Below are 11,800 nucleotides of genomic sequence, written 5' to 3'. Positions count from 1 at the left end.
ATAACAAAAACAGTAAATTATTTTAATATACAACAGATGTTAGTTGTATTTTCGCGCTTTTCCCCAATTCTACCGCATTCTTTTAATTACTTATCGGAAATGATTTTTGCATTATACCGTCTTTAATGCTATTTAAACCGATTCCTGTACTGGCGGTTCGTAGCCTTCCGGGCGATCGATGGTTACGCCGCCTTCAGCAGTTCCGGTGGAAACTTCGGCACCTTTGCCACCTCCATCACCGTGCAGTTCAAGCAGATTTGCGAGGTCAAAACGAGGCTTCTTCAGGACCTTGACCTGTGCAATTTTGGAATTAATTAGGCTTGATTAGTTAGTAATTAATAAGGGGAGCGCTGGATTATTCTAATTCTTAATGTTCAAATTTTTTTTTCATTAATCATCTTATAAATAGGATAACAAGCCTATCCTTTTTCAATAATTGGTGAGTGACTAACATGAATGGTGGTCAATTTACAGAGTGATGTTAGACAACGAATATAAAAAAGTTTTTTTAACTATGTAAAACAGTAAACATAAAAATGAGTTGGTCTTTAGTTCAGAACATATGAAAAAAATTGACAAAACCCAATTTTTCCGACTTTCATTTGTCATTAAAATTTGAGGAAATGTGTTGCTCAGAAATATAAATATTCTTCATGTCATGTGTCTCAACGATGCATTGAGCAAAGCAGCTTCGTTCTCTTATTTAGAATCTGACGTTCTGCTTTTATCGAACCTACTTGCAAGCAACCAAGACAACTTGGTTTGCGATTCTATCGACTCCCAACTGAGTTTCAAACATGACTGGTTTGTTGGACTAAATCAGGATTTTCATGCTCACCCCTCAGAAAACGAATAAAATGTAAGTTTTCACTCGTGAACAAAAACAAAATATCAGGTTCTGGCCCGTTCAGGTTAAATGTAGTGAACTTTCAGTCTGATCTTGGTTCAGTTTGATTCGTTTTGGTTACTTCGGATCCGATGTTGGTCCGAAAGTCGGGAATTATCCGGATGCAAAATTCGCCAGTTTTATAAGTTGGTCTTTTTCTAAATGTCAATTCTCACGACCCATTGAATACTTGTTCTCGACGCATAGAAGAGTGCTTTAAGAATCGTATTGTTCCAACAAGAGTCCTCTATAGACTTAACATGTGCGTTTTGTGTGACAATATCCACCAGCCTTGTACCCAACTTTTTATGTGATTTTTCATACATAATAAGTAAATGCTTGATCTAAATATCCGATCGACATCGAAGCCAAAAAAAAATGTTAATAATTGATTCGGCTGGTCCCATTAAAACCGAAATCGGTCCAGTCGTTGAGAAACATTGCCGGGTTAGACGCATATATATGAAATTCTAAATTTCTAAACTCTTCGAAATATGTTGTAGATACACAGTACATACCATATGGATAAAGATACGTCATGTTCTATTTCATTTGGACACACGCGAAGGCATTAAACAAAGGTGCCAGATAGTTAAAATAAATGTTATCCTTGCGAAGCCACAGCTCTTTTGATATATTTACTTCCAATGCCAAAAATCCGTTATTTGAATAAATAAAATTCCCTGACATTCCAACTTTTCACGGTTGGTTGAAACCGACATTTTCAGTTTTTTTGGTTCTTCCCAGGTAGTCGACACCATGAGACACGCTGAAACTGGTACCGCGTGCTTACTAATCCAAAAATTTAAACGTTTGGCTACTTCCAGCAGATTTTAGAATTTGAAAAATACTGATAGATATTTCAAAACCGAAAAATACGTTTTGCGTCCCGTATTGAACATTAGAAAGTAGATCCGTAACATCTATTGCCACTTACCTTTCGAATGTATACATCGTGCAGTGGATATACTCCCTGACACGCCTTCTCAATATCCTTAGCAATAGAATCCGGCAACAGTTTGATAACAACCTCTTTAAGATCGGAACTGGTCACATCACGGGTGATAATGGTTGTCATCTTTTTCCGGATTTCCTTGATTTGCGAATGTTGCGCGTAGCAAGTCTTGCGCTGCGATGCCGAATCCTTGATAGTGAATCCAATGCAGAAAACACGCAGCAAATAACCATCAGTAGTCTTGCAATCAACGGAACATTCAATCAAGGTTTGCCATTTCTTGACCATGGACCTAATTTTTGGGAGATATATGTTAATATGTTAAACTGTACTGTACACAAAAGTCGACCAAACTTTCTTGTTTAGCCTAAGTCTGCTTTGTCAACAAATGTAGACAACTAAATCAATTTACCTTAATTTGTCCGTAGTCAAATCCATTCCGTGGAAATTACACAGTACATTTCTACCGTGAACATCCTCAGCAATAAGCTTAAACTTACGGAACGATCTCTCGGCGTCGCTATCGTTTTGCAGATCAGCTAACGAAACCTCAAACACGCGGCCCTTCAAGCCGTCCGAAGCAATCCGAGTGCCCTGAGTACGATTAACCAAGGTTTTGCCAACTTGGCGTATCGAAAACATGTTCGGGGCTTTTACATCGTACCAATCCTTGCGAGTAAACGGATCCACAACCTTCTTTTTCGAGCCTTTTTTGCCTCCTTTAGAGGTGCCTTTATTTTTGCCGACCGCCATGATTACACTTCACGATCAAAAAGAACGGAAACAGAGTTGGATTGACAGTTCGACGAAGTATGTCCGCTGAACTGAAACTTTAGAACAACACAAAAATTTGACAGTTAGTACTAAATGTCACTGCGTTACTTCCGACTACACGTCAAATTTGGCATTTTCTATTTGTTTACGTTTCATATAGTGAAATAAATTTCGTAACTGAGGATAGTTTAATTGGCAGAAATGGTATTTTCAAAAGATATTCAACCAGTAGCACTATACTAACATTTTATATTTATTCCACGACTAGTCAACCTCCGTAATTTTGGCAGGACTAGGATTAGCTGCAATCGGGTTTGGAGGTCGGGCGCTGTTGCGTCAGATGCCAAACGCTGCCAGCAAAATGCAAGAAGCGCTTCAAAGTTTACCCAAATTTGACGCAGAATCAATGGCCAGTTCCAAGTACTATCGTGGAGGATTTGATCCAAAAATGAATAAACGGGAGGCCGCTCTTATACTAGGCATCAGCCCATCGGCATCAAAACTGAAGGTTTATATTCATATTCAATTCTGCAGCTTTATTATATCCTACAACATTTTAGATAAAAGATGCACATAAAAAGATAATGTTGCTAAATCATCCTGACCGCGGGGGATCTCCCTATTTAGCTGCGAAAATAAATGAAGCAAAAGATTTCTTAGATAATGCAAAGTAGCTGTTAGGTACTGACAATCTGTAAATATCAAAGCGTGTCAATATAGAGTAAATCATATATGAATATTAAGCCAGCATAGCCCGGACTCGATTATTCGGGTTCACTTTTATTTTCAGCCCAGATAATCGAATCATATTGCCCTTTTCTTTGGTAACAAAACGCGCTGCTCACTTTTTTGACTGCTTGAAATCGTCGCAAAAAGAATCTGCTTGGCTGTATGTAAGTTTTAAGTATACATTATGCTTGTCTAGCATGTAATCTATTGATTTACTTGACAAAATAAACGATATTTGCCCCTACGACGATTCTGGCGACGGTTATAATTCATCGCGTACGAAAGGGCGGGAAATTGATAATACTTGACAAAATAAATGATTTGCTCTCGCGACGGTTTCGCCCGCGACGATTATAAATCATCGCGTATGAAAAGCTGGGAAATAAGCAATATTTCTGGTACTAAATTTTTTATGAGTGTCATGTTTTTTGACTTGTCGACTAACATTTGAAAAGGGCGGATTAGCCAACTGTCAAACAGAACGAGTGAGAGTTCATTTTTCTATGCTGCTCCAGCAAAAAATAACTCACTCGTTCTGTTTGACAATTGGCCTATCCGCCCCTTTCAAATGTTGGTCGACACTTGTTGGTTTCATAAATGAAGATAGAATTAATAAGGGTTGATTTTCCTATGCTGGTCGAGCAAAAAATAACTCTCACCCGTTTTGTTTACATTTGCGACATTCGCCCCCTTGTTAATTCTACCTAGAAATCTTATTTCGTCTATTTCTACTGTTTTACCAGTAGAATCAATATATACCATGGACCCCCGTTCGTTTGACCATTTTTAATCTGAACACTTTTTAATTTGAACCCCGTTGGTTTGCACGACGTGCAAATTAAAAATGGTTCAAATGTCATTCTCAACATGACATCATTTGTTTATGCAGACAATGCACAGAAACACGATTCGTTTGTACTGACCTAGCGTGTTTAATCGGTTTCACATTTCGTTTTCCTAACGATTAAGAGAGAGATCTGATCGGAAAATGCAATATTCGCACTTGCAACTGCCAACTAAAACAAACCACCAAAACAATAACAAAGAGCAGGGTGGCCAGTTCACACAGGTTTCAGCATATTTCGGGTTACCAGTTGTTCAAATTAAAAAGTAACCCCGTTAGTTTGCAGGAGGAATCGTTCAAAAGAACGGGGGTCCACTGTATAGAATGCCAGTGACGCTGCAGTGCTCGTGGTAAGCATCACACATTTGAAAATTATGTATTTACATCAAGGGACTGGCAACCCTATCCTTGCTCTATGTGTTTGATAGTAGCCAACATCTGCTGCCGGCGTGGGTATTATTTGCAAAAATCTGGCTAAGATTTGAAAATAATACCCGTCTGCCAGCATACTGGCTTTGCAGAGTGAAACGAACACAACGTATAGCAGTGTCATGCTGTCTCATTTACGCAAATGGTTAGATGTTGACTGCATAAACATGGCTGCCTAGCAGTACCGTGATTTACATTGTATGCGCATATGTGTGAGTGCTCGATTCGAGACGGGAATCTGGTTGTCAAACTGAAAAGGCAACCCAATAAAAAATCCTTCCTGCTCTTCCGTAAATCACGTAGGATAAATCGCCCGATTTGGTCGATTCGAGGTATTTCGTAGGCAGAAAATTTTTCTTTTGGGTAATTTGACAGTGTTGTTCCCGTATCCAAGGCACGAACCAGCAACATGTTTGCCACCAAAGTACCGTGAACCCCCGTTCGTTTGACCGTTTTTAATCTGAACACTTTTTAATTTGAACCCCGTTGGTTTGCACGACGTGCAAACTAAAAATGGTTCAAATGTCATTGTCAATATGACATCATTTGCTTATGCAGACAATGCACATAAACGCGATTTGCTTGTACTGATCTAGCGTGTTCAATCTGTTTCACAATGCGTTTTCCCAACGATTATGGTAGAAATCTGATCGGAGAATGAAATATTCGCTGCTTGCAACTGCCAACTGAATCAAACCACCAAAACAATAACAAAGAACAAGGCAGCCAGTTCACACTATAGTTACTATATATATAGATCGGCGGATAGAAAATCGGGAGCCAAATAAACGTCAAAAGCGGAGCCAAAAGCTTTTCAAAATCCAAAATGCAGGAGTAATGTTAAAAAAACACACTTTATTTTCATAGAACTAGTCATTTTCAACACCCGCCAGTGATTATTTTTCGTAAAAACCTGCACATTTCACCATAATTTCAAATTTAATTTCATAAATCAGGGATGCCAATTCGCTTGGTTTTCTATCCGCCGAACTATATATATAGTAACTATAGTTCACACAAGCTCCAGCATATTTAGGGTTACCAGTTGTTCAAATTAAAAGCTAACCCCGTTAGTTTGCATGAGGAATCGTTCAAACGAACGGGGGTCCACTGTATCCATGAAACACCAGCGACACTGCCATTCTATATATACACGCTTAAAAAATTTAACCCGCGAATGAATAAGATTAACTCAGAAATGAGTGACTTTCAACTCAAAAATGAGTAAAAACCGACTCACTATGACAAAAAGTGGAACAGCCCAAAAATTTGAGTAATGGCAATTTCTAAATTCTGAGTAGTTTAGGTCGACCTCATAACTGAGTTAAATTTACTCGTAATTTGTGTAAGTACTACTCAGTTTTGGGTGAAATGGCACTCATTTTTGAGTAAATATTGCTCATTAATGAGCTTCTACGGTGGAACTCATAAAAGGAGTAAGAGTTACTCAAAATAGTGTGTAAAATATACGCATGTTTTGAGCTGTTCCACTTTTCGTGAAAGTGGGTCAAATTTTTTAAGCGTGTATGTTGACTAACATTTGAAAAGGGCGGAAAAGCCAACTGTCAAACAGACCGAGCGAGAGTTATTTTTTGCTGGAGCAGCATAGGAAAATGAACTCTTACTCGTTCTGTTTGACAGTAGGCTTATCCGCCCTTTTCAAATGTTGGTCGACATATATTGATTATATACTATTTTACCTTAGAGTGACCACATATAGAGTAGCGACAATGTCAAAATCGAGCAGACGACCAATCCAACGCGTATGCAGAAAAGAGAAAGAAAAAAGGCATTGCATACTTTTGGGATGACATGTCGCCACTCTGTATATAGTTGCTCTATTTTATCTGACTCACTGCGAATATACGTGTTATTGAAATATTGCAAATTGCATCAAAAATGCGAAATGCAAGAAACTTGCAAACATTTTGGAAGCAAAATTCCAGCAGTGAGCCGTCAATTATTCATGTCAATTTATTGGGATTGACACTTGCAATAAGTTGACATAAATATTTGACAGCTCGCTGCTAGCATTTTACTTGTAAACTGTTTGCAAGATTTTTGCATTTCGCGTTTTTGATGCAATTTGCAATAAAACCACAGAGAACAGATTAACAGGCTCGAAGAAAGTAATCAATTTTTTGTGTGTAAAATCTGTTGGTGGCGCCCTCCAGAAATAGTTTGCCAAACGCATCAAAAAATATTCATGTACCTTTATCAATATTTCTTTTTGCTGGAGTTACATAGCAGCGATGGCAGCGACATCAAGATTTAGTTTGCCATTTACTGCTCGAGGGGTGCTCTATTGAAGGATTACTCGTAGATTACATAAAAACCATTTACACACTTTTTATCAATTGGGTATTTTAGTGGTATTTAAATTCTCACATATTATGATAATATATGATGTCACTGTAAAGTCACATGAGAACTTTTTCAAACTTGACGAGTGAAAGTAATAAAAAAAGCATTTTTTTCATTTAAAAAATTTTTTTTAGGATAAGACGATATCTTATAAGTAAACCATTTTTCTTCTCAGCTCGCCTTAGGACAACACAGTGGATAGATAAACTATGGTCATCAGCCGATACAGGTTTCATATGGGAGCTGTCAAAAGCTCGGTCAAAATGAAAAGCTCTATCAGAAAGATAGAAGAGAGGAAGAGAACTTCTGACATCATTTCAATCAATCGATTTGGTTGATATCTGTCAAACAGCAAATCATTCTATTTTTGATTTTTAATAATTTTTTCATCAAATGTTCACTTAATTGAAATAAAAAAAGAACTGTTAGATTCAGAAAACGACGGGTTATCAAATGAGGCAAAAAAAGCAACTTTTTTGGGAAAATTAAAATACCCAATTACCTGGTAGTCTGTTCTCTGCACTAAAACTTGATGTCACTGCCATCGCTATATAAACACATAAACGACTGTTTGTTATTTGGATGGTGAGATAATGAGAAAACCGTCTAACTTCACCATTCAACCATTCACGTTATGCTTACTCCGAATGAATCAAATGAATCTTTTGCAATAATTGAATGTGGTGCATCTGCAAGTATACTTGAAAGTTTTTCTGCAGGTGCACCACATTCATTTATTGCAAAAGATTCGTTTGATTCATTCAGAGTAAGTACCCAGATAACATAAAATCGTAATAGAAAGTTCACATTAAATCGTTTTCATGTCAATTTCATATTGGAGTTGTATAATGATTAGAGTATGTCAAATCGAAGTGAACAACAAGTTGTTTTGCAGTCGTGCGTGTCTTCATATACAATTCATGACTGTGAATTATAAAGCAGGATAGAAAATTGCAATATTTGATTATATCTATATCATATATTCAGGAGTATTTAGTTGCGTGTTATAAAAACTGCGCAAAATAGAATTACAAATAGTTGTCAAAATTTTCGCACGTATATCGCCTCCATTTTGGTACATATATGCTCTTATATGGCGTGAAATATAACTTTTTCGTTCAGATATGATTTCGTATATCTCAGTTGCAATCGATATATAAACCAAATGGTTTACTGGGTATAACGTGAATGATCATAAAAACTATAAAATTTATAGTTGAGATGACTACGCTCATGGTTATTTCAACAATAGTTAATAACGTCATTTTTACCACGAAATTGTCAGGACAACCAGCTCGTCCCGTTCATTGCGTGTTTAAGATGACTATTTTCTTGTCAGCAATACTATACAAAACCTGGTCATGATAACAAAACCATTGTTATGATGACAATTGTATAGTTTTAAATTATAGTTGTCCCAACCGTGCATGGTCATTTTTACCATAAAATTTTCACTACAACCAGCTAGTTCCGTTTGTTTTTTGTCCAAGATGACAAAAACAATACAAAAAGAGCTTAAGACAACTATAGCATTGTAATGATGACCATTTTATGGTATAAAGATTATAGTTATGTCTACTATGCGTGGTCAATCGTACCATGCGTGCATACTCCAAGCTTATAGTCGAAATAACCATGGAAATGTTGTTTCAGTCGGTTGATTGAAAACCACTATACTTTTCTGGTCAAGCTTACCCCTAAAATAGCAGAAGTTACCATGGTTTTATTCCGTGTGTAATAAAAGCGCAATGTCATTGAAAATTTTGCTGCGTCTCTTTTCTGTCTCTAGTGCGCTGGCTTGGCCTTAAGCAGCAGAACCGAAGTGGAAGTAGAAATCCAAACACATACATGCTATACATTCTACAGATATTAGCGAACCTGGCGGTAGCGAGTAAATTTTTCCGCGAAAACACACGAATGTACACGAAAGCATGTGAAAGCTGCTATGCGATTGGCAGCGAACGTTCTGCTTATACAGCAAAGTTTCGTTAATTGGTGGTTCGTTAATTGGGCGGTTCGTTAATTGGGCGTTCGCTAATTGGGCTATGTGACAACTTGAATGTCAAAATTGTATGGAATTTTCGAGTTTAGAATTTTCTAACAACTGTCAGTCGGCCCAATTAGCGAATCAGCTGGAGTGCAGTCGTGGCCCAATTAACGAATTCAGGCTGTATTACTGTTATTCACTTCTATTGGAAAACCTTCCCAAAGAAAAATAAAAACAAAAAAGACTCTGTTACCCAAGCTGTCACCAGGTTTGATCGCCGAATTGTACGGACTTCCACTTCTGGGGTGACATTGCGCATCTCGTTTCGAGTGATTTTCGTTCGTTTCGACCACGTTAAACAAATCTAGATAGAATTAACAAAAGGGCGAATGTCGCAAATGTAAACAAAACGAGTGAGAGTTACTTTTTGCTGGACCAGCATAGGAAAATCAACCCTCACTCGGTTTGTTTACGCTTGCGACATTCGCCCTTTTGTTAATTCTATCTTCAAATGGGCGTCTCGAACGAAAATCACTCGAAACGAGATGCGTAATGTCACCCCTGTTCTGTGCCTTAACCCTTTATTAGGCCGTGGCAATAAAATTGCCACCAACGAAAAATATTTGTTTTGCGTCTATAATGACATCAATATAATTATAGAAGCAAAATAAAAAATTTTTGTTGGTGGCAATATAGTTGCCACTGCCTTATAAAGGGTTAAGGCATGACCCAAGGGGTTTCCAACAGCAATGATTACTACGCACCTTTGAAAAAAGTTACTTTTGATTACTTTACTAATTACCTCTGATTACCACTAATCAATCTCTTGTGATTACTATAAATTAATCATGATTACCAACAATTACTTAAGATTATCATTGATTACTCTACTGATTACCATTGATTACCTAATTAATTCGTAAATGATTACAAAAGTAATCTTTGATTACTACGCACTTATACGCCTTACTGGAAAACCCCTTGGCATGACCCTTTTGGAATGTTTGTGCAGAAAAAAATTTTTTGTTCTGAGGTGCGTTCACAACAAGGATCCACAGAGTACAGAGATGACAGAATCTGTCATCTCGCCTCGGTCATCTCTCTATAATGATTTAAATTTTGTTATTATTTTTTGTTAGACACGTCATATGCTTAATGCCAATGCCCATTGATAAGAATACAAATACTTCACAGTAATTGTGACTGTAATACGAAAATTATAATTTGGATTTTTTCTGCACTATCCATAAAAATTTACTTACAAGGTTAGTATAAATAAATAATTAAGACAGCGTTATGTTATGGAACGCGTTTTCAAGCGTAGCAGATGAAAACTTTTAAGTAGACTTTTTATTGTACATTTTACATTGGACTTCTAGACCGGCGATTAAAATGCGAAAGCTACGAGGAGGACAAACTCGTGAAACAAGAAAACAAAAGCAAGAACGACGAGAGGAAAATGTAAAAATTCAGCAACAACTCAAAACGATTGTACTTCCCACCTGTGGAGTGCTCTTTCTGTGCATAGTGGTATACGTTTTCCTTAAAACACGACCACGCTATGAAGAACTATAGAAACAATTGCATGAAGTATTTTAATGTGCAAGTATTTTTGTAACGGTATGATATGACATTCTATTTTCAAATATTTACTGCATTTAATCATAAAATAAAAGCACATTTGTACAAAGTTTAAATCAGATTTGAGCTATCTGTTCCCAGTAATAAAAACAATATTTTTAAAACTGAAAATTAAAATGTTTTATGCATTAACCAAATGGCCAAATGAAACACATGTGTTTCAATCGTTGTTGGGGATATTCTGGTCCAAGGCAAAAAACGAAATACCACTTATTTAAAAACGATTCTAAGTTAGTTTGTCCATAGGAAATCGAAATTGAGATCCATTGATACCCAATTTGCGTCATAAGATAGAGAAAACAATTGTGTTTACAAGAAAAATTTACTTGGTTTCTAAATATTTAATAGTGACTTTTTTTAAAAAAGTAATGCAATCTCATGACCTCTTTTACCGCTCACTTGAAATATAATGATCCATTCACCGCCCATATGGGTGCAAATTACCGCTCATATTTTTTATTGTTACCAAATAAATAAAACCCTTGTTTTGGGTTTGGCATTTACAGCAGAATAGAACGCTAATATAAATACTGTTTCGCGTTGTTTAGTAGAATAGTTTCTAAATACCCAAAGCAACAAGTTCGCTTGAGCTAATAATTTGTTTAGTCATTTGCACTCGGTCTTAATAAAGACGCGATTAAAATGTCGTTTTTCGCTCCTCACTATAAAGATTATTTATTTTGGAAATGAGCTTTTATGAATATAGTGGAAATTTATGTTTAATTCGAATCATTAAACATACTAAATTATTGTTTGTCTTTAGTTTTTACAATAATTTGTTTAGATGGGCGGTAAATGGAGCTCAGCGGTGAATGGCGACCTTATGGTACCAGTGTACTAATAATTAGTAATATTTACTTGTACTAATCACTTATGGTTTGTAAGTTTAGTTCCTCCATCGAAAACATATGGCGTTTAAACATAACACCACATCAAATATATATTTTAAAGATGAATTATATTATTTCCACTAATGACATGTTATGGCATTAATAATTTATATTAAATCCGCTAATGGCATTAGTTGGCTGATTGCTGTTGAAAAAGAGAGGTAATTCTAGGACATATTTTTTGCATACACACATAACTATGGTGTAGATTGCTTCTGATGCTATTTATAAAAAGTGGAAATGGTTGACTTCGATATACTTTCGCAAATATGTCATTATTCTTTAGATAATAAAAAAAATA

General features: G+C 36.4%; 2 protein-coding genes across 2 annotated transcripts; one reads left to right on the top strand and one right to left on the bottom strand.

The window, feature by feature from the left end:
* Positions 1–17: 17 nt before the first annotated feature.
* Positions 18–2,629, bottom strand: LOC128744373 (40S ribosomal protein S3a). The gene is made up of 3 exons (XM_053841338.1): positions 2,254–2,629; positions 1,824–2,133; positions 18–294 (listed from the first exon to the last, which is right to left on the bottom strand). The coding sequence occupies exons 1-3, from the start codon at positions 2,592–2,594 to the stop codon at positions 133–135; spliced, it is 813 nt and encodes a 270-aa protein (XP_053697313.1). The 5' UTR covers positions 2,595–2,629; the 3' UTR covers positions 18–132.
* A 110-nt stretch (positions 2,630–2,739) lies between these two features.
* LOC128743162 (mitochondrial import inner membrane translocase subunit TIM14) lies at positions 2,740–3,469 on the top strand. The gene is made up of 3 exons (XM_053839687.1): positions 2,740–2,819; positions 2,884–3,123; positions 3,176–3,469. Exons 1-3 carry the CDS (start codon positions 2,817–2,819, stop codon positions 3,287–3,289), a joined length of 357 nt encoding a protein of 118 aa, XP_053695662.1. The 5' UTR covers positions 2,740–2,816; the 3' UTR covers positions 3,290–3,469.
* Positions 3,470–11,800: the final 8,331 nt, after the last annotated feature.

This window comes from Sabethes cyaneus, chromosome 3 (assembly GCF_943734655.1).
Source record: "Sabethes cyaneus chromosome 3, idSabCyanKW18_F2, whole genome shotgun sequence".
Lineage (NCBI taxonomy): Eukaryota > Metazoa > Arthropoda > Insecta > Diptera > Culicidae > Sabethes > Sabethes cyaneus.
The sequence above is the reverse complement of the archived record's forward strand: the minus strand, read 5'-3'. Positions and strand labels throughout refer to the sequence as shown.

Excerpts from the sequence above, each read along its gene's own strand:
- LOC128744373 (XM_053841338.1), bottom strand. The coding sequence starts at position 2,594 with ATGGCGGTCGGCAAAAATAAAGGCACCTCTAAAGGAGGCAAAAAAGGC. Across the intron at positions 2,134-2,253 it reads TTGACTACGGACAAATTAAG|GTCCATGGTCAAGAAATGGC; the intron begins GTAAATTGATTT and ends CCCAAAAATTAG. Across the intron at positions 295-1,823 it reads ACGATGTATACATTCGAAAG|GTCAAGGTCCTGAAGAAGCC; the intron begins GTAAGTGGCAAT and ends AAAATTGCACAG.
- LOC128743162 (XM_053839687.1), top strand. Across the intron at positions 3,124-3,175 it reads CATCGGCATCAAAACTGAAG|ATAAAAGATGCACATAAAAA; the intron begins GTTTATATTCAT and ends ACAACATTTTAG.